This window comes from Protopterus annectens, chromosome 6.part0, assembly GCF_019279795.1.
Source record: "Protopterus annectens isolate FY-2018-M chromosome 6.part0, PAN1.0, whole genome shotgun sequence".
NCBI classification, from domain to species: Eukaryota; Metazoa; Chordata; order Ceratodontiformes; family Protopteridae; genus Protopterus; species Protopterus annectens.
The window spans coordinates 1,133,846,122-1,133,869,627 of record NC_056737.1 but is presented as its reverse complement, the minus strand read 5'-3'; the positions used below and the strand labels follow the sequence as shown (position 1 = coordinate 1,133,869,627).

Sequence of the window (23,506 nt, the reverse complement as noted above, 5' to 3'; positions counted from 1 at the left end):
CTCTTCACATCCTCTGACTGTAGGGATAAACTAACTTCTATTTTTCCCTGGTGTACAGAGAATAGTCATTTTTTCACAAACACTCTGGTGTCCCTAATTGTTAATACTTTTCCATTCTTCCACATTTTGACAAGAGCAGTTCTTTCTGCTGGTCTTCTTTCTCATGGTCAAATATGGAGCATACACACAGTGTGTCATTCTAATTAACAAACCTTGGTGTGGAATACAAATTCAGCTCCCAATCTGTACTTTCATATAATAAATACATTCTATTCCTTCCAGTTTCTCTAGTACAGCAGAAAAATCTGAGTACTCTATCTTTTAACTCTGCTTTGAAGCCACTCCTCTTGAAAAAAACTAATTCAACCTGACTTTCCTTCATTTCAACCTCTGATTTCTGCAGTTATAACAACTTATTTGAATAGATACTTGAAGCTTCTTCGATTCTTTCCATCCTTTTGTCATTTGACTTTATATATTCCTCCAGTTTCTCACTTATTTTACACAGCTCTGAATGCATTTCATTTCTTCCCCTGTAAATTACTGGAAGCCATATTCTGTACAAAAGATGAAACCTAAACTGTTTTTTGCTGAACAGTTGCAAGACTCTTAAGCACAAGAGTTTTTTTTTCCTTCTGTTTCTAGCTGATTTTCTCTTAATTTCATCAGATTTATTCTTTGCTGAAATTCAGGGAGCATAGCGACTAGCCAGTAACTGTTTTTTATTTCCCAAAAATACAACTTCCAATGGTTTCTTTACTGCTTTTTTTCTTTTCACACCACATAGCTGTAATCAACCAACACTTCAGAGTGCAGCCATCTCGGAATCAAGTATGTTGCCATCTTTGAGGAAAATACATAGTATGAATATGTCAAAAGCCCCTCAATTAATCTGAACTTAGACAAGGAGAGCTGCTCACTGTGAAGCTACTTACACAAGTGACTTGGAAGCACAAGCCACTTTTTGCCATAATATCAGAGCACAAAGATATTACTAGGTTTGTTTTTTTTTAGATGAAACACAGAACAACGATGGTCATTTACTTAAAACCATTGTGCAGTAGGGGAAACTATGAGCTTTGGATGGCATATGCATACGATTCCTTTGCACATAATTCAATTATGACAAAAATGGAGAAAGAAATAAGGAGACAGAGATGTGTCATTTTCAAAGCAATATTACAATCAGCTACTAGTGTCCTGCATGAACAAGGTCATTTGTAACCCTGTCACCTCATAGCTATAGCTAACAAAATATGGTTTGCTGAAAGATGCACATAAGAAAATTTCAATTTTCATCATCAATATAATCAGTGTCCTATTGAAACATTAGAAGAGTCTGAAATACTTACAACTTCAAAAAGCAGTACACTCTTGTCCACAGATCTAAAAAACAGAACAGAATCATAGTTACAATTTAAAGATGCATTATAACTTATACTATTTCAAAATATTACACATCTTGCACAGCTGTAGCACAAACAAAAATTGCAAAGAACATCTGAAAATATGGCGCCACATATAAAACAGATTTTTAGGCATCCCTCCATGAACCTTCAGGTCTTCCAAGCTAAACATTTGCATCACCAGACTTCCCAGTAGCTCTTTCTTACTGATATTAAGTGTAATCCTTTAAGGAGGTACCTCAGACTTTTCAGGGAATCAAGCATTTTGGTTACCTGCTAAGTCCTGGGGAAGGGGCCTCCAAGATCTGGGTTGGTAAAGTAGCTAGAAGTCTTCAACCTTTTGGTTAGGTCAGTCACCTTCTCCAACTTGGTGAAGTAATAAAGAGTGATGTCATCACAACCTGGGCATATGTAATTCTACTTTTCCTTCTTACTGATTACATACACTAACGCTCTCTCTTTCTCTCAAGTCCTCCCTTCTCCCAAGAGTTATACCAACAACAAAAATCCCTAGACACTTCAAGAGAACAGAGCAAAATAAAACTAGTATGTGACATAAATACATCATGCTGGAGGGACCAGTATGTGTCTCAATGACTACCCCTCGTCTGGAACAGGCTTCCTATCCATACGAAACAAAGCTCATCTCTAACCAAATTCAAATGCAACTTGGACCAGTGGATGCAAAATCACAAATTTATCCCTGGTTTGGCACCTATGTCCCTAATGAATAGGAGCAAATTACAAATGTTTGATGTGTACAAACCTATATCACACCCATAAAATTCCTTGGGGTACTGACACATCAGCAATATTTTGGTAATCTTGGCTAGGCTTACAATGGCTCTTGGGCCTATAGCCTACTAACCACCTATGAACCTATAAAACAATGACATCACTTCATCTCTCCTGTCAAACTCTTCAAATCATCTGGCCTTATTTCCTACACAAAGAAGCCATGGCAAAGATAGATACCCTGCTTCTGTGCCAGCATAATGACTAACTAAAATAGTTAAATAAAGGATAACTGCAGTAGATAAAAAATGGATTGCCCTCAAATGGCATGTAGATGGGGCTAGAGATTCAATATGAAGAAATATTTATTTATTGACATTTGATTACTGGGAAAGTCTAATTCGGTAGGACCCACTTTTCAGTGAAGTTTTGGGTAGAAAAGCTCCAAAATATTACAAAACATTTTAAGAACAATAATTTTACAATCTTCAAAAATAATACAAAAAACATCTGCAGTTGAAATAATTACACAAAATTAAACATACTATGAAAACATTGGTTAAAAAGAGATGCACATTATATGACAATGATTTAATATTTAGAGAAATTGTAAGACCGTTTATAGAAAAGTTAAAGGTAAGTCAGTATAATACAAACAGGAATTGCAATATGAAATGAGGGAAAAGGAGGCTTATGGTATACAGAGAAAGTCGAGAGAAAAATTGATAGAAGTAAGGAAGTGAGTGAAGAAGGGAGAGTAAGGATATTTTGTGTAGTTCCATTACAACATAGATACCAATTATTTGGCAGCACTGGGTTGCAAAAAACATTCACACTGCTGGATTTTTTTTCACTGTGGAGGGTCAATGTAGTTCTAGTGGTATGAACATATCTAACACCAACCAGATAATTTCTGCCTTTTAATTTAATGCCAGAGATAATGTCTAAATTTTAATTTAATGTTAAATGCTTTTGATTTTGAACAAAAAAAGTCTTTCAGAACTCAACTTCTCTAAAATGCTGTTAAAAAGAAGTTATGTACTCACCATAACTTTCCATCTGAGTTGTTGCTCTTCATTTGTCTTCAGTCTGTGGGTACTCTGATTTATTTTTATTTATTTTACATTTGTTGACCGGGATAGTCCGACTGGATGCATGTCCATTTTCAGCATAGGCCCGGGCCCGGGGAGAAAAGCTCCAAGGGTAAGCAGATACAGCATTACATATTACAAACAGACTATTTACAGAGATTACCTAAGTAAGCAAGTTAAACAAGTTCCAAAGGTTAGAGTTAATCCCGAGCGTAAATCAGGGTTAAATTAAATTACACAGTAAGATGGTTAACAGATTTTTACACATTCTAGAGAGAGTTAGCCAGGCTTTATGCAGTGACATAGCCAGTTAAGTGACAAATGTTGTTTGAGTCTAGTTTTAAATTGACCTAAGGTGGAAAGTAAGGTAACATCAGCTGGTAGAAAGTTCCAGGATCTACTTACAGTTTGCAAAGACAGAGTCACCGGCTGTGTTATTAATTTTGCTAGTCTGAATTAGTAGTTCATTAGAGGATCGAAGCAGTCTAGGATTCTTATAGGGGGTGATAATATTTTTAAGTGCAGGTGTATTGCCCGGATTATAGAGGATTTTATAGGCCATAATCAGTTGGTTATACTGGATTAGGCTGGGTAGTTCAAGCCACCCAAGCTGGTTTAGATTGATGCAATGATGTGTCCTAAATGGCAGCCCAGTGGCAAACCTGGCAATGTGGTTGCAGCAAATTGAGAGTTTGTTAAGGACAGTCTTGTTTAAATTCGAGAGTAGAGGGGATGCATACAGAAGGGTTGAAAGAAGGTGAGCGCGAGCTATGGCAATTTTAGCTGGAGGGTTAGGAAGGCTTTTATTCTGTAAAGTGACCCTAGTTTTTTATTGATGGTTTTGATAGTTTGGTTAATATGTAGGTCAAATTTTAGATTATTATCTATGATGACACCTAATAGTTTTGTAGAGGGATCAGGGGAGATTATTGTGCCACCATTTGAATTTATGGTAAATGTGAAAGCGGTAGACCTACGTGTTGGTGAAAATAACAGCATTTTAGTTTTTTTGGGATTTAGGATCAGACAACGTTCAGAAAGCCAGTTTTCTATTGTATTAAAGGTGGTCTGGGTAGCTGACCATAACTCTATTGGAAATGTGGCCGAACAAATCAGAGTAGAGTCATCAGCATATTGGATACAGCTGACTTTTGGGATGACAGTATAAAGATCGTTAATGAAGATGGAGAACAGCAAGGGCCCTAGTACAGAGCCTTGTGGTACTCCAAGGGTGTTAGGTAGAAGGTTAGAGAGTTTGTTCTGCCAGAGGACAGCCTGCTGTCAACCATTCAGGTAGGATTGAAACCATTGAAGGGCTCTAGTATCTAGACATAATGTTTTCAGGGTGTGGATTAAAAGTTGGTGATCAACCATATCGAATGCCTTGGAAAGATCCAAGAAGAGGGCCGAGGATATATAATTATTGTTGCAATTATGGTTTATGGTGTTGGTAAAGGCTAGCCGGGCTGAAGTAGTGCTGTGATGAGGATGGAAGCCATGCTGAGTGTCTGCCATAAGGTGATTCTGGATTAGGTGGTGCATGAGTTGTCTATGAATACATTTTTCCATAATCTTTGCAAGTGGAGAGGGTATAGCCATTTGCCTATAATTGGAGAATTCAGTAGAGCTGCCTCCTTTGTGAAGTGGTATTACATAGGATATTTTCCAGATGGTGGGAATTTTAGCTTCTACTATGGTTCAACTGATTAGTATTGAGATGGGGTAAGCAATAGCATCAGCTGATTTTTGTAGGTACTCGGCAGGGAGTTGATCAGCAGAAAGTGTAGTGGGTTTTAATTTTTTGATCAAGATACAGATAAGTGAAGTGGTGACTGGTTGGAAGCTGAATGCAAGTAGGTTTCTAGGGGTGCTACTTTCAGGACCGGGGAGCTAGGAGGTAGTTGGCTAGCTAGGGCTTGAATTGTCTCAGTAAAGAATCAGTTAAAACTGTCAGAAACATCTTCAGGGGTTTTATCAATAGTAGCAGCAGGGATTGGGGTTGAAGTCTGTCAAGGATGTAGTAGATTACTTAAACCTGCCCAAAGCTTCTGAGGGTTATTTTGATTTACTGTCTGTAAATTACAGTAGTATTGTTTTTTGTCTTGTAAAATGGATTTTTTAGTTTCGTTCCTGGATTGCCTGTATTTAATGTGATCTTGGGGGTCTTTAGAAGAACACCATAAAGCCCATGCTTTGTTTCTAAGGGTAATTTTGAGTTTAGACTCTTTAGAAAGCCATGGCGCAGTTTTTGCCTTTGTTCTCTTTGAACGAACAGGTGCATGCAAATCAAGGATCTCAAGGAATTTGTTGTTAAAGTATGTTACCGCTTCCTCTAAGGGGAGATGTTTTAGAATAGACCAATTACATGAGTTTAGTTCTTGTTGGAATTTGACAGTGTCAAAGTTTATATTGTTTCTAACCTTTCTGAGTAAGGGTTGTTTGGGAATTAATGGCTTTGTGCTTAATTACATATGTGAGAAGGGGATCGCTTAGGCCATCAGGGAGGGTACCCCAGAGGTGTACAGTTGGGGGTGACTATTTATGAGTACCCAGTCAAGTATGCTTTCGTTTTGGTTGGGTTTACCTATCCTGGTAGGGGTGGATATGATTTGTGTAAATGCCTGCAGGTTAATATGGGTGGCTGGTGATTCTGAGGAACAGGTGCCCCAGTCTATGTTGAAGTCTCCAAGTAGTAGGGTTTCTTGGGGGTAGTGACATGACAGCCAGTGCAGGATATCTTCAAGTGTAGATATATTGTTACCTGGGGGTATGTACATACAGATGATATTAATGCATTTATTTTTAAGTTGCAATTTGGTGGCAAGAATCTCCGAGTTATTAATCTGAGGAGGTTGTATTACATCTATGGTGACATTCAACTCAAATTTATAGAGTACAGCTACCCACCCCCCTTCCTCGAAGCACAATCCAGCCTGTGTATGTTGTACCCAGGTGGTAACACTTAATTGTCTGTAGTGTTACGTTTTAACCAGGTTTCAGATAAACAGAGAATCTCAGGGGAGTGGACATCCAGAAGTGCATACAATTCATGTACCTTGTTATTAATGCTTCTAATATTGAGATGACAGGCTAGGAGAGAGTTAGTTGGCCTATTAATTGTAGGTTTGTAGCTTAGATTGCAAGTAGAGGGGGTATGTGTATCTGAAGTGGGTGGGTCAGTGTTGGGGTGAATATCACCACCAAGTATTAGGTTAAGTCTATACTTGGTGATGAATTTCAGGAATTTGTTTATTAGTTTGTGGTAGTGTTTGGATCTAGAGCTAATGTGCCTGGAGTTGAGATGTTGATAGACTGAACAAGATGTTGGATAGGACCTGGTACTGTAAATATGGTTGAAGGTGGGAGGATTTACAGCTGGGGTGATAGTATGGCCTTTCGGGACCTGAAATCCCATGAGAAACTGGTTTTCATACAAGGTAAGCAGGTATGGTGCGAACAAGAGGGGTAGTAAAGAGAAGTATATCATTATCTGTGATTCAGCTAGTGAGTTAAGGAACTATTTTACCTGGTGATGCAACACCAGAAGATAGAGTGGTGAGGTAAAGGTACTGGAAGGGGGATGGGAGAATGCCAGATGAAAGCTAATAGGTGCTATTGAAATGTAGGTAGAAGAATGGGGGTGGGAGGAATTATCCCAGATGAAAGCAGATAGGATCAAGAAAGTGGGGGAGTGGCTATAGTACTATAAATTTAGAGGTACTGGGGCAGGAGGGAATTGGGGGCAGGGAGGGGACAAAGAGAGCCAGAGCGCAGCGAGGGTGAATGTAGCGGGGCTATTGCAGTTTACAAGGTTTCCTAAGGTGTCCTAAAGCTATAAGGCAAGTATCATAGTTCTTAATGTAAGAGTTAGTTTACTTAAGTTACAGGGGAAGGAGGCAAACACTCAAGTAGAAAAAGAGCCCTATGGCTGACCAAAATGGTGACCTGCTTAATTACATAGCACTGTAATTGAAAGCTTAACAAATGCTTTTTGTGTGCAACCTACTCTGCTTAAATGCCGAGAGAAACTGTTTGCAGTCCTGTAGACTCCATTTTGTAGGGAACTGTAGAGTTCAACTAGGAAAAGAGAAAAGCAGAGATTCTAGGGTATGCATGAAGGCAACAACAGGCAGTTATTTTATAACAATACATTCAGAAAGGTTTGATGGTGGGGGGGGGGTAAAGTAGCACACTTTAGAATGAACTATGATTTATAGCTAAGAAACCTAAGCAAGAGAGCAATGCAGTAAATAAACACTTGCCAGATTTTAAAGATATATCAGAAAAACTAAATCAATTGTTCACAACTGTACAACTGGAAAATTGCCAGTAAAAGCACTTCAGGTATAGCTAGCCCAAGTTATTCAAGTCATAAAAGCCCTTCTTCAATGTGTGTGTGCAATTTAAACATGAAAAACACATGCAGCAAGTAGGAGCTCTGATTATACACTTTCTCTAGGTACAGTTTCAGTTTAAACACAAATATTACCACAGAAATTCAGTAAAGTCACTACCTACTTATAGAGCCTCTGAAAAACAAAATAGAGCAGTCTGTGCAGAATCAGAAAATAGCAGCAGGTCATTCAGTTACACAAAAAAACAGTAAAAGATCCATACAATGAAGAAACTTACACGGAGTCACACCAGGTCATCCAAGGGGGGAAGAGAGACGGAAATCCTAAGCACCTAGATTTGAAAATGATGCCTGTACTGAATTGTAGCAGTTTAACCTGTTTGAGGAAAGAGGGGGGTGGGGGAAAAGAGAAGGCAGTAGGAGTGGTTACAGGGAATACCCTGATTGACTCAAGACACCTCACCAAAGATAAGTTGAATTTAAGGGCCTAAAATCTGCACTCAGCACTATAATGTTATTTGCACTCAGTACTTTAATTTTAATGTTACTTGCACTCAGCACTGTAATTTCATTTATGTTTAGCAGGAAAGACAGACCAACAGTATACAATTTTGGGAATTTTTACAAGTGTTACTTGTTCAAATGTCAGGCTATTGCAGTTTACAAGGTTTCCTAAGGTGTCCTAAAGCTATAAGGTAAGTATTATAGTTCTTAATGTAAGAGTCAGTTTACTTAAGTTACAGGGGAAGGAGGCAAACACTCCAGTAGAAAAAGAGCCCTATGGCTGACCAAAATGGTGAAGTGTTTAATTACACAGCACTGTAAGCAGGGTTGCCAAATTTCCAGCCCCCAGGTAGGGACAAAAAAAAAAAAAAAAAAGAAGGTCTCTCACGGCAAGTGAAGACCAAAAAAAAAAAGGTCTTTAATGCGGACACAGTTCCACATTAAAGAACTGAGCTCGCTCAGTAGCTCTGCACTAAAAACGGAGCTTCTCGTGTTTAATGCATTGCAGTTCCGCATTTCCGCATTCAACACAAGTAGCTCTGTGTTTAGCGATTTTTGATTGGCCCGTATACCGGCATATGGGCCAATCAAAAATCGCTAAACACGGAGCTTCTCGTGTTTAATGCGGAACACAAGAAGCTCCGTGTTTAGCAATTTTTGATTGGCCCATATGCCAGGTATACGGGAAAATCAAAAAAAAAAAAAAAAAAACACCAAACAAAGCGGAGGCTGGCCAGGATTTAAACCGGCAGAGCGGGACTCGGGATCAGGCTGCTGATCCCGGGACAGTCCCGCCCAAACAGGGACGTCTGGCAACCCTGACTGTGACAGCTTAACAAATGGTTTTTGTGTGCAACCTACTCTGCTTAAATGCTGAGAGAAACTGTTTGCAGTCCTGTAGACTTCGTTTTGTAGGGAACTGTAGAGTTCAATCTGCTTAAATGCTGAGAGAAACTGTTTGCAGTCCTGTAGACTCCGTTTTGTAGGGAACTGTAAAGTTCAAACTGAGTCACACCAGGTCAGCCAAGGGGGGGAAGAGAGGGAAATCCTAAGCACAGATCCGACTTGGCCTCATTTCCAGCATCTGATCCGAGCCCCTCCCTCACCCATAATGCCCCTTTCTCCCTCCTTCCTTCAAAGCGAGTTCGCTGCTAACCAAGCATCCCAACCTGACTCAAGATCTTCTCTGATAACAATAGGTCCCCTGAAGCATGAAGAGGAGAACAAGTGCATGCCAACATGGTGACTGTATCTCTCCTATCCAGGCCACCACACAGCCACATAGAGGGGGAAGGAGGAAGGGATGGTTGAAGACACATGAAGAGCAGCAACTCAAATGAAATGTTATGGTGAGTAAATAACTTCTTTATCTGAAGTTGTTGTCTTCATTTGTTCAACCTGTGGGACAGAATGCCCAGCTACTAAACACCTGGGCGGCCCTCATGGAAGGATATTCCATAACACAGTAGAGCCAAAGGATGCCCTGTTCCTGGACAGAATCTCCAACGTGTAGTGCGAAATGAAAGTATGTGAGGCCCACGTAGCCGCAGGGCAAATGTTGTCCAATGAAACTCTGAACCAGAAGGCAGTCGAAGTAGCCATAGATCTAGAGGAATGTGCCTTAAGATGATCTGGTGGGGGAAAACCTCTAGCTGAATATGCCAGAGTAATGCACTAGGAAATCCAGCGAGCAATGGTGACCTTTGACACTGGTTTCCCAAAAAAGGGCTTAGAATAGGAGATAAAGAGCTGGTCAGACTTCCAGAAAGATTTAGTCCTGTGTAGGTAAAAGCATAACTGTCTATGAAGATCCAACAAGTGCAGTTTGTCCTCTCCCCTTATTCTGGAAGTTAGGAAAGAAGACAGGGAGATTTATTACCTGATTGATGTTCAATTCTGAAGCCACTTTGGGGAGAAAGGCGAGATTAGTATGTAAAGACACCCTGTTCTTATGAAAGATCAAATAAGGAGGTTTGATCGATAATGCCTGAAGCTGAGAGACCCTTTTAGCTGATGTAATGGCAACCAAGAAAGCCATTTTCCATGACAAGATCTGTAGATCCACTGAAGCTGCAGGTTCGAAAGGGGGAGAGACCACAGCTTGCAGAAAGTACAGTTTTGTACCTACCATAAATGTAGATGTTCGAGTGCTAATACAGCTGCAGTAATCACAGATGGGTTTTCTGGGTCCTCAGTCATTCCAAAGTCTAGGTCGGTTGTTGTAACTTTCTCCTGGCGCCAGCGAGGCAGGGGTATATAAGACACATCTTTCTTGCCCCAGATGTCAGGTGCCCAGAAGGAAGGCAATACATAAATTATATTTATATACATGCAATGCAATATAATCCAAAATCAGTAGTTGCAAGCAAATATGAAGGATAACCCAATCAGGTTGCATGAAAGGGGTTAGGCCCAGGCCTTTACCAAGAAGGAGGGAGGTTTCGAACATCTACATTTATGGTGCTGCAGTAGTAGAATCCCAAAGCTTCACAGGGTGGGTGGAACTGGGATGAGCCAGAATGCCCTGCAACACAGCAGTGGCAAAGCCTGCTCTAGTTTTGGAATATAAAGGCAGGTGGTAGTGTTTTGTGAAGGTATGCACAGAACCCCAAGTGGCTGCCTCCAAAATATCTTTGAGGAAGGCTGTAGAGGTAGCTGTGGCCCTGGTGGTGTGGGATCTGATGCCTGTGGACAGATTTTCCAGTGGCCTATCCATTTTGAAATTGTCTGTTTGGTAACTGGAGCATAGGACACAAAAAGTTGTTCTGATTTCCTGAAGGGCTTTGTTCTGTCCAAATGCCTATGGATGTCTAAGGTGCCCTTTGTTTTGAGGATTGGGGAAAGGTAGGTAAGTGTGGCTTGATTTAAAGCTACTCTGGATACCACTTTAGGCATAAAATGACGGTTTGGTTCGGGGGAAACCCCTGTCCTGATGGACTGAGGTAATGGCCAGAAGGAAAGCTGTTTTCCAGGACAAATATTGCAAATCTGTTGAGGCAGCTGGTTCAAAAATGTTAATTTTTCTAGAATGTAAGATCCCAAGGAGGCGTTGGATCCTTAATCAGTGGCTGGAGTAAAAAGGTACCTTTTCAAAAGGCTTTGCAAAACTTACATGAAAATTAGATATACCTGCCAGTTGAATATTGACGGTAGAAAAACTGGCACCTTGATGAAAAATTCTTGCCAAAAATTCTAGAACAGCCAAAACTGGAGCAGTAAAGGGGTCTATATCATGCTGAAATGCCCAAATAGAAAAACGCTTTTACTTGCTGGAATAAATCTTCCAAGTAGAAGATTTATGAGCCACCACCAGTATCTTTTTGACCAGTGACCATAACCCGGGAGTCCTGATTATCATGGGAACTCGAGCAGCCAAGGTTGTGAGCTTCAGACTGACCAGGTCTGGGTGAGGTATCCCTGAGGGATGAGAGATGAGATCCGGAAACATTCCGGATCCAATGTCCAGGACGGATACACTACATGAGACCACAGAAAAGGGTACCAGAATTGGCAAGGCCAGAATGGGGCAATGAGAATGACAGAGCTCCCCAGCTTACTAGCTTTCTGAAGGAATTTCAGAATTAGAGGGAGGAGGAGGATAAGCATATAGGAGACCGGAGGGCCAAATATGAACCAGGGAGTCTCTTGGGGCTTCAGAGCAAAACAATTGCTGCACTTCACAGGAGAGGTGAAGAGATCAGAGCAAGGCTGACCCCACTTGAGAAAGATCCGTTTCGCTACTGAAGGATTCAGAGACCACTAGTAAGGCATCAGAATAGACCTGTTGAGTCTGTCAGCTAGGATGTTGGACCTCCCCAGAATGTGCGTTGCCACCACAAAATGGCCAGTGGAGATCACCCACTTCCACATTCTCATGGCTTCGCGACACAGGATAAGACCTGGTTCCCCCCTGTTTGCTGATGTGCCAGACAATTGACATATTGTCTGTCTGGATGGCAATCGTCACAAGAGGAAGATGGGCATGGACAGCTTGCAACACTAGGAACACCGCCCTCATCTCCAAGACGGTACATGCAACCAAGCCTCATGGGAAGACCACATGCATTGGACTATCCTTCCCAAACAATGCCCCCACACCCAAGTAGGGAGGCATCTGTGGTCACCGTTGCCAAAGGGGCGACCCCGAAGAAGATTCAGGGAACAAATCCACCATAGCAGAGAATACCTGCATGTTGGGATACAAGAATAGGGTGAGTCAACGGAAGATCTAGCAGTGACCACTGAACCACAAGGGTCCACTGAAGTACCCTCGTGTGCAACCAGGCCATGGGAATAAGGGAATAGTGGCCGCCATTGATCCCAATGCCTGTAAGACCAATTCTGCTGTCGGCGACTGAGCTTGAATAGTACACAAGACATGAAGTTTCAGACAGTGGATTCTGTCTGAGGTTAGGAAAACCTTGGTTTGAGTTATGTCTAACTGAATTTTGATGAAATCAAGAACTTGAACCAGAGTCAGAAGGGATTTGCTGAGATTGATGGTTATGCCCAGCTGGTGGGCTATTTGAAGAAGGGAATCCCTTGTTTGGCAGAATCGATGCCTGGACGGGGCAGAAAGGAGCCAGTCATCCAAATAAGGGAAGACCTGGAATCGCAGATGAGCCGCTACCACTGCCATCACTTTGATGGCCACCCTGGCGGCTGTGGTGAGACAAAAGGGGAGAGCTCTGAACTGATGACTGGCTCCCAGCTGGAAGTGGAGGAACCTGTGAGATTGCCTGTCCATCTTGATGTGGTAGTACATGTCCTGGAGGTCGATGGAGCACAACCAGTTGTTCTCCTGCAGAAAAGGCAGGATAAACTGAAGAGTGACCATCCGTAATTTCATCTTGGCAACTGACAGATTTAAGGCGGAAAGATCCAGAATGGGTCTTAAGTCCCCAGTCTTCTTTGGCACTAAAAAGAATCTGGAATAGCTGCCTAATCTGGACTGGTCAAGGGGGACAGGCTGGATGGCTCTCTTTTCTTGCAGCTTTTCAATTTCCAGTGCTGCCTCCCCCCTTTCAGCAGGTGGAACGTCCGGGAGATGTTTGGACGTGAGCAGTGGCTGAATGAAGGGGATTGAATAGCCTCTGGATATGCTCTACAACATCCAACGATCATCTGTGATCGACTCCCAGGCTGTTGGGTGTAGCGAGAGGCATCCCCCAACTGCCTCTACAGTTGAGCAGCCGGGCAACCCTTCAGGGCTGCTGTGTGGGTCTGTCTGAGAAAGACTCTTGAGACCCGTGATTCCTCGCCTCCCCCCGTGCCTCGGGGGCGGCGTCGGTCAAAACTCCTTCTGCCTCTGGGGGAAGGCGAGTCTTGAGCGTCCTGGGAGTAGCCCTGAGATTTCTGGAACAACATCTTCTTTCCCCCCACTGGTTCCTTGAAAAGGGCCATTGAGGGGTCAAGAAGAAGATTCTAACGGCAGACAGTCTTCTGTCTTTCTTGCTCTGGACTAGTGTGTCGCATACCGACTTTCCAAAGAGGGTGGAACCGTCATACAGGACATTAGTGAATGATGCCTTAAAGGGCTCTGAGAAGGTACAAAGCCATAGCCAGGAGTGACGCTTGATGGCAACGCCTGTCCCGGCTGCTCTAGCGATGTCCTCGGTAGCATGAGAGAGGAGCCACATAGAGGTTTTGGCAATTGACGTGAGGGTGGCAATCCAGGAGGAGAAAATCTTCTTGTCCTCCATCAACATGGACCCTGGGGTAGACTCAGTGATTTCTTTGACTAGGTCTCGCTGAAGTCTAATTACGTGTGTCATGTAGTTCAGCGACGCATCGGCGAATGCTGAAGCAGCCACCACTCCCAGCCATCCCAATGGACCACATCATCCCTCGGTGACGGATGGACCGTGCTGGCGTCTCCTCCTCGCGCCACGTAGTGGGTCCTGCCCCAAACACTTTCAGGAACACCGACTCATCTGGGTTGTGTTTCTGGACAGACCACTCCCCTCACTGACAAGACATCTTCAGGGGGTGACTGGTGGGAACCCTCCCTTCCTCCAAATTGGTGGCCTCTGTGAGGGACTCAGGTGGGGAGTCTAATTGCTTCCTTTTGCATGTGTGTTTTCAAGGAACCTTCTCAGGGAGGGTCTCTGGAGAGGACTCAAAAACATCAATCTGTTCCTGTGGGGGAACCCCCTGGGGCAGAGAGGCAGCAGGCTGTCCCCCGAGGGGCCAGGATGGCAGAATCCGGACCAGATACAGAGGGGAAGCAGGATGGACTCAGAGGAGGAAAGCATAAAGGGTCTCAATGGAACTGCGAGGACCCTCTCCACCATGTCAAAAGCAAAGGGAGAATGTACCCCCAGGATGGGAGGGGTCAAGATGGCAGAATCCGGACCAGATACAGAGGGGAGTCAGGATGGACTCCGAGGAAGAAAGCATCAAGGGTCTCAATGGAACTGAGAGGACCCTCTCCACCACGTCAAAAGCAAAGGGAGAACGTATCCCAGAAAGTACAGTTGTGTACACTTACCATAAATGTAGATGTTCGAGTGCATTCACTGTTGCAGTCTTTATAAAATGGGTTATCCAGCTCCCAGTAGCCCACAGTCAGCCAGAATACCAAAGTCTTTGGTATATGACGTCGGCTGCCCTTAGTTTAGGCCTGACGTCAGGACATCAGGTACAAAGGAAGGCAGCCGATGCCATTTTCTCAGTTTTTCTTGCCTTAACTGTCAGGCGACCCAAAAAATGGTTAGACCAGGAAAAGAAAAATCCAGACTGTGGCCTAGGAAAAAAGGAGGATGGAAGAGGGAGGAATCAGCACTGCAACAGTGAATACACTCAAACATCTATATTTATGGCAAGTGTACACAACTGTACTATGTTCATCTTGTTTCACTGTTGCAGTCCTTACAAAATGAGTTGATTCCCAAAGCCCAGGAAAAAAAAAAGGGAGGAACACCCACTGTTTAAGGGTTGGAAAGGATGCCCTGCAACACTGCAGTGGCAAAACTAGCCCTGGACTTAGAAAACAAGGGTAAATTGTAATGTTTAGTGAAAGTGTGGACAGATGTCCATGTGGCTGCTTCCAGTATGTCCTTAGTAGGAACACCTCTTAAAAAAGCTGCTGAGGTAGAGGCTGCCCTAGTAGAATGGGTCCTAATACTCGAGGAGGAACCTTCCCATGCTGTAAGTAACAAACGTGAATACAATGAGCAATCCACTTAGAAATGGTCTGTTTAGAAATAGCTTTGCCCTGAGCTCCAGGAGCAAAACTGACCAACAACTGATCCGACTTTCAAAAAGATTTAGTCCTGTCCAGATAAAATCTAAGTTGCCAATGCACATCCAGGGAATGCAGTAACCTTTCCCCTTTATTCTGAGGTTTAGGAAAGAAGGTAGGCAGGTGGATAGACTGGTTAAGAGTCAGGCTAGAAACCACCTTAGGCATAAAGGAGGGATTAGTTCGAAGAGAAACCTGATCCACATGGAAGATGATAAAAGGCTCTACTGCTATTAAGGCCAGCAGCTCAGAAACTCTTCTAGCTAAAGTAATAGCCAAGAGAAAGGCAGTTTTCCAGGAGAGAAACTTCAGGTCTGCTGAGGCAGCTGATTCAAAAGAAGGCAGAGTAAGTTTCTCAAGTACAAAATTGAGATCCCAAGCAGGAGTAGGTGCCCTTCTGGGAGGCTTTAAATTGCTAGCTCCCCTGAGGAACTGTTTCATCAAGGGATGAGAGAAAATGGGATGCTCAAAGGAACAATGAGCGGAAATAGCTGAAGTATGGAGTTTGACAGAAGAAAAGGAAAGTCCACCATTTAGCAAGCCTGCCAGATAGTCAAGAATAAGAGGAAGAGTAGGTTGAGAAGGGTCTTCCCCTCTAGTCTGCATCAAAATGGGGAATCTTTTCCACTTATCTGCGTAAGATTTTCTAGTGCTAGGCCTCCTGGCCTCACAAAGGACCTCAACCACCTGCTGGGAAAGGTTTAAATTATGAGCCAAGCTGCCAAATGCAGAGTCTGAAGTTAAGGACCAAGAGATCTGGTATCAGGGGAAGATGCCAAGGCTGAGACTGGGAGACAGTGTGAAGTAGTGGATACCAATGTTGTCTGGGCCAGTCTGGAGCTATGATGATGGCCCTTGCTTTTTCGTCCCTTATCTTAAACAGTACTCTGGGAAGAAGAGGCAGAGGAGGGAATGCATAGATCAAGAGCTGTGTCCAGGGGAAGGACAGAGCATCCACTTTCCAAGCTTTGTTGTGATGATCCCTGGTGCAAAAGGTTGGAAGAAGGTGGTTGGTTGGAGATGAGAAGTGATCCACCTGGGGAGTGCCCCAACGCTGAATGATGTGATAGAAGATGGTCTTGTTTAGTTGCCACTCATGAGGATCCATGACCTGCCTGCTCAACTGGTCTGCCAAGGTGTTGAGCCTTCCTGGAAGAAACTGAGCTATCAGATGAATGCCCGTGGAAGCTGCTATGGACCATAGTATCATGTTTTGTCTGCATGGGGTAAGAGTGCATCCCTCCTTGCTTGCTTATGTACCACATAACTGTGGTGTTGTCTGTCTTTATCAAGAGTTGTCTTGGAAGGATAAGGTATTTGAAGGCTGTCAGAGCATTCTATACAGCTAACATTTCTTTTTGATTGATATGTAGGTGAATTTGTCCTGGGCTCCATTTGCCTTGAATGCATTTGCCAGCCATGTGAGCCCCCCATGCATAGTCTGATGTGTCTGTTGTCAGGGTTTGGGCGGCGAGGGGTTGAGTGAAATGGAGTCTATTGTTGTGGTTGCAAGCCTCTGCCCACCACAGGAACTCTGCCCTTAGACAAGGAATGATAGGAATAATTGTTTCCAGGTCCTGAGAATGTTGGCACCAGAGACTTTTTAAGTACCACTGAAGTTTCCTCATATGCAGTCTTGCATATGGAATTAGAAGAATGCAAGAGGCCATGAACCCTAGGGTTTGCAATCATTCAAGTATGGATAAATCTGAATATTTCTCTGCCCGTAGTAAGCAATGGCTGGAGCGAGGCACTTTGTAAATACCCTGGGCGCAGTAGATAAGCCAAAGGGAAGTGCAGAGAACTGATAGTGCATAGAGCCTGCCCTGAAACGTAGATATTTCCTGCAAGATTCCCTTATGGGGATGTGTAGATAAGCTTCTTTTAGGTCTAGGGTGACTAGCCAGGAGTCCTGGGCTAGCATAGGAAGCAGCTGTTGTAGTGTAAGCATTTTGAATTTTGGGACTACCAGGAAGGTGTTAAGAATGGACAGGTATAGGATAGGTCGCTAAGAGCCCTCATTTCTGGGCAACAGGAACAGTCTGGAGTAGAAACCCTGTCCTCTTTGCTCTATTGGAACAGGTTGAATAGCCCTGATACTGAGAAGAGAAAGTACTTGCTTTTGAGCCTCTGCTCACTGGTTTGGAGGAAGGTTAGGCAACCCGCTTGGTGTTGGCAGTGAGTGGAAGTAGAATCTGTATCCCTGGGATACAATGTTTAGGACCCATCAGTCCTGGCTAATGGACATCCAGTTTTTTGCATACAGGGTGAGTTTTCCTCCTAGGGGTGCAAATACTTGGGCATGGCTGGGAAGGATGATAGACAAGTCATTGTGAATTTATTTCCATAAGGGGGTGGCTTACCGCTCCCTGTTTTTGAGGGGGAGCACTCCATTGTTTAGATCTCTGCATACCCTAAGACTGTAGCCTTGGTGGTCTGTTGCCCCTGGGTTTGGGCTGAGAAGACCTGGTAGGGACTGGAAAGGACCAGTTTTTTGAAAGCCAATGCCTACTGAATCTGGGCAGCTCTACCTGTAAGAAATCGCTAACAGTTTGCATAGATTTAGCTTTTTCCTCCATCTTTTTAAGAACCTCTTATGCTTTTGTGCCAAACAAACATTCCTGGTTTAATGGAGCATCTAGTAATTTTGCTTTGACATTGTCTGGCAAGATTTGTTCCTTCAGCCAGGCATGCCTTCTCAATACAGACCCAGTGACAGTAGCCCTGCAAGGTGCTTCTAAGGCATCAAAACCACACTGCAAGGTAAGTTTACTGACTTGGTTTGCAGAATGCATTAACTCTTGTAAATCTTTATTTTCTGCAAAATCTAGAAGCAACAACATTTTTTGTTTAATTAGTTCCATAATATGCTCTTGGAACTTCAACATGTGAAACTGGCAATTTAAAGCCCTGATGGCAAGAGTTGCAGAGGTATATACCTTCTTGCCCCATCTGTCTAAAGCCCACAAATCTCTGTCCGAAGGGGTAGGATTTTTGGCTGTAGTAACCTTAATACCTTTAGGTCCCTGAGAAATGGTCTCTGGATCCGCAGTGGGATACTTAAAGAGAAATTTGTGAGAGTCAGGTACCCTGTAGTACCTGTCAGGCTTTCTATGAGCTGCTGGTAAAGTATCGGGAGTAAGACTGGATTCCATGAAAACATCATCTACAATATCCAGGACAGGGGGTATGGCTAGAGGCCTGTGCTGAGGCAAGCCTAAAAATTCTCTGAGTCTCTTTTTGGACTGTGCGTAGTCCTGGCATTCCCAGCGGAAATGCTCTCTTAAGGTATGCAAGGTTTCACCAAAATAAAAGTCTTTTGAAGGGGAGGTAGAGGGAATGGAATCTTCTGCATTTGAATCCTCATAGGTAGATAAGGGTATTTCGTGGTAATCAGAGGGATCAGAGTCATCGGACTCACGGTCTGTTGAATCAGAAGGGAAATCAATTCTTTGTTTTTTAGAGGGGGAAGCCTGGCTTCCCCTAATTAGGGTTATAAGGTCTTCAGCCATTCTAAGCATTTGTTTCTGTGGCATGGGAGCTTGAGCATGCGCTTTGGTCGCCGGTTTTCTAGGCCTTGTGTGAACTCTGGGCCTGAGAAACTTGGTAATTTTAGTCTGAAACTAAGTAGTCAGTTTAATACGAACACTGGAAGGACAGAATACACTCTCAGAAGCCGGTGCCTGCACAGCGGCTCTGGACCCATCCAAGGTAGAGACATCTGCAGGTTCCATAATCGAAGAAGCATCTCGCGGCATACCAGACTCTGAATGGGTCTCAGCAGAGGCCTGCAAATCTGTAGAAGCGGGTATCAGGGGCTGCGAAGGTGCCTCACTGAGTACTGGTGGACTAGCGACTAGCTTAACAGAAGCATCGTCGGCAGTTTTGGACCTATGCGGTCTGTCTCTGTCTTTATCCTTATGTTTTTTTCGGAAGATCGGTAGTCGGATGGCTTACTGAAGCCATTTCAGAATATGGAGAACGAGAGCAAAAGAATTTAGCAACAAAGATAGCCCGACCATGAACAGCTTGGGCGTTAAGGCACAAAACCGACAGCGAGGGATGTCGTGGTCTGGGCCTAAACAGGTGACTCAGTAAAAATGAAAATCTCTGAGAGATATTTGCTTTCCACAGGCCATCAACTGTTAACTTTTTCTGACATTGGTTAGAGCAAGAAAAAAGAATCCCCAACAGGGTACTTAGCTTTAGAAGACTTCAGGTTTCAAACTCGAAAAAGGAAAATTTCAGGTAGTGGCCGACCAGCACTTGCGAACTTCTTCTGCTTCAGGCTCCCACATGGCAAGAAAAGCTGATGTAATGGTGTCAGCTGCATGTTTTATACCCCTGATGACCTGACGTCATGGAAGAGGAGGACAGCATCCGACGCAGAAATCCAAAGACTCTGGTATTCAGGCCGACTGAGGGCTACTTGCAGACAGATAACCCAAGTGTGATGACTGCAACAGTGAAATACGAAGAACATGAGCCCATTTTCAGTGGAGGCCCAGGGAGAAAAGTTCCAACAAGAACATAGACACAGAAAATATTAAACATTAACTGGTACAAAAGTAGACACAGTCTTACAGATAGCGATCACAGTAATATATACAGAATATATACATAAAAGCAGAAATTTTGTTGGTTGCCAGATGAATTCAATCAGAGAGGTATAAACAGAGATGTATTAATCAGCATTAATGTACCAGTATCAACAAGTGATAAAAAATAACAACTAAGGAGAAAATATCATCAGTCAACAGGAGCAAAAAGCATACGAGTTCAATTATCATATAAGGAGAAGGAGGAAGGTATAGAGCAGGTACATAGCCAGGAAGTGTTGAGATGATTTTTCAGTATTTGTTTGAAGGTGGTAGTGCTGCCTTTGTTTCTTATAGAAGGTGGAAGTGAGTTCCATAGTTTGGCGATGGTGAAGTAATAGAGGGGTTGACAAGCAGGTAAGGTGGGGTTTTCTACTTTTAGAAGTAGATGATTTTCATATCTTAGTTGCCTGCTGGGTTGGTATTGGGTGGGTAGTGTCACGAGAGCAGGGCAGTCTGTGGGTCTGCAAATTATTTTGTGCATTGTAGTTAGTTGGGTGAATGAAAGATGGTGGGGGAGTTCCAGCCAGCCAAATTGTTTCAGTGAGTTACAGTGGTGGGATGAGAATTTGGCTATTTTGTTGTAACACATTTGAAATTTGGATTTTGCAGAATTTTGGATATTAGTGAGGAGAGGGGCGCCATAAAGAAGAGGGTTAAAAAAGGTGGTTGCAAGGGTTTGCCTAGTACAGAGGCTAAGAAAGTGTTGGTATCTGTAGAGCATAGTGAGTTTTGGTGTGTTTTACAATGTTATTCTTTAGATGTAGGTCAAAGTTAAGGTTTTCATCTATAATAATGCCTAGCACTTTAGTGTGTGGGACAACTTCTATAGTGGTATTGTCTTGTGCTTGTACAGTGAAGTGTTCTTTTTTTAATTAGGGGAGTGGTTTTCTTAGGGGTAAAACATACTAGTTTTTTTTTCGGTTTAGGACAAGATGATAAACATCCAAGATTCAGTAGAGGTGAGGGCACTCTGAGTGATTTGCTGGAGTTCAGAGCTGGAATATGCAGTGCATATTATTGTAGAGTCGTCAACATACTGGATTACTGAGCATTGAAGGGAGAGTGGAGTGAAAGTAGTTAATAAAAATACTAAATAAGAGATGACCAAGTATGGAGCCTTGGGGTACCCCTGTGGAAATATTGAGGAAAGGAGAGTAAGAATGTTGCCATTTGGTACAGATAGCTATTGAACCATTGTAGGATAAGTTGGGAAATGTGCAGGGTGGACAGTTTGGAAAGATGGATGGTGTGGGAAATGGTATCAAAAGCTTTGGAGAGGTCTAGGAAAAGAGACACGATTATTCTGCCACAATCCCATGACCGGCTGACTGTATCTAGGAAGGAAAGGAGGGCAGTAGTGGTACTGTGTCCTGGTCTGAAACCATGCTAAGTGGACGACAGAATTTAGTTTTCAAGCAGGTGGTTGAGGAGTTGGGAATGGATTCATTTTTCCAGTATTTTAGAAAGGGGTGAGAGAATTGCTATGTGCCGAATGTTTGTGGTGTCGCCTTTATGTAAAGGGAGAATGTACGCTTTTTTCCAGATGTCTGGGACTAGGGATTCTTTAATCGATCTGTTAATGAGTACACTGATGGGATAAACTATAGAAGTTGCAGCTAGCTGCAGGAAGTGTGGAGGTAGATTGTCAGGGGCCAAAATACAGGGTTTTAGCTGAAGTAAAAGTTTTTATTGTGGTGGTGGGTATGGGGGAGAATTGTAGGTTGGAGTCAAAGGTAGGATTGTTTTCTGGCATGATTTGGTCATCAGCTGTCTTGGTGGTGGTGGTAACTGTAGGAAAGGTGGCGGTTAGGTTAGCTATGGTGTCAATGAAGTAGGAATTGAAGAGGGTGGCAAGTTTGGCTGGGGTTTTGTCTGGGTCAAGGGATGGGTTGCTTCGATAGCCTGGGTTTAATAGTTGGTTAATGGAGGACCAGAATTTTTGAGGATTATCTTTATGCTGGCTTTGTAGATGGAGGTAGTGAGTTTTTCTATCTCTGATTATTAGTCATTTTGCCTGGTTACGGAGTTGCTTGTATTGTAGTAGAGTTGACGAGTCATCATTTTTCTGCCACGATTTCCAGATTTTATCCCTTGGGGACAGGACTTGTTTTGTGGATTTTGACAGCCAGCTTGCATGGTTATGTTTTATCTGTTTTTGGAGGGTGGGTGCTTGCCTATTTAGGATATCTAGGAATGTTGAGTTAAAGAATTCAACAGCCTCATTAAGTGGTAGGTATTTGAGGGGTGCCCAATTTACTTTAGCTAAGATTTCATTAAATATGGATGGTTGGAATGCAGTCAAATTTCTGGTTGATTTTTATTGGTGTTAGCATAGGGTTGGGGAAGATTTGCATAGGATATATGCTGGGTGGTGGTCGTTAACAGCATTAGGCAGTATACCTGCAGTGGTGATATTGTTAGGGTTGGACACTAACATCCGGTCTACTGTGGAGCCCCAGTTGTTATTTTTGTGAGGTGATGTCTTGAATTAGTTGGGAGAAGTTGCAAAGATTTATATTTTTTGAAGGGTTCTTTTGGGCAATGTCTAGCCAATAAATGTTTACATCACCTAGGATGATGGTTTCATTATCTAAGTTTTGGGATGTCCAGGCAAGTATGTTCTCTAATATTGGTATGTTGTTTCCTGGAGGAATATACAGAGCAATTATGCAAATGTTTTTATGATTAAGTTTTAATACAGGGATAGTACTTCGGCTGGGGAGAATTTGGGTGTTGGTTTTGAGTAGGGAAGAAAAGTATATTTGCAGGGAAAGAGTATTGCTACTCCCCCTCCTCTCTTGTGGGGCCAATTGTCTCTTGGACATGAATAGCCTGGGGGAAGAAATTCTGTGTCTTTTACATATGATTTCAACCAGGTTTCGGTAGCTGCTATAATATCCGGGTTGTTTTGTGAAATCCACGCCTGGAGTTCAAGTATCTTGTTTTTAAGGCTTTGGAGATTTATGGTTGACAGCATGAGAGATTTGCTAGGTTTGCTGGGGCTGGGGAAGTGTTGGGCCTGGGTTGGGTTGTATATCACCGCACTAAGATAAAAAGCTTTGGCAATTTATGTGTGCTATACTTGTCGTTTTATTCCTAAGAATGGTATAGTTGCTGCTGGTGGTATGATAGTGGGAGTGTCTTTGAAGAGGTAGAATACTGATTTTGGAAAGTACAGAGGTATTACCTTTGAATAAAGGGTGGATGTCTGAATAACTTGACAAACGTGAATGTGTGGTGGTTGCACAGGTGGGTGTAGGAGGTATGCTGGGTGTCTGGAAAGTTGTGATTATTGTTAGGAGAGAGAGTGTAAGTGAGACAAGTAAGATCATAGTAATAGTAGGGATAGACCTGATGGTGGTTGAGTGCAATGTGATAACTGAATGAATATGAGCAGGATAGCTAGTGTTTTGAGGATGGAGCACTATATGGCCCTATTTAAAATGGGTGGGGAAGAAGAAGAGTAGTTAGGAGGTATGGTATGACTAGGGGGATAATTATGGGGGTTATGGGATAGGTGGAAGTGAAGTGTGGGAGGGGTCAGATTAGGTATAAGGTTAATGGTATGTGGG

General features: G+C 43.0%; 1 protein-coding gene across 2 annotated transcripts in view; it reads right to left on the bottom strand.

Annotated features, from left to right (window-relative positions):
- Positions 1-23,506, bottom strand: part of WDSUB1 (WD repeat, sterile alpha motif and U-box domain containing 1) — an 885,392-nt gene that overhangs the window by 414,664 nt on the left and 447,222 nt on the right. For both annotated transcript variants that reach the window (XM_044074750.1, XR_006365236.1), the window contains exon 6: positions 1,353-1,386. In XM_044074750.1, coding sequence (XP_043930685.1) covers positions 1,353-1,386 — 34 coding nt within the window. The remainder of the gene's footprint in view (positions 1-1,352; positions 1,387-23,506) is intronic.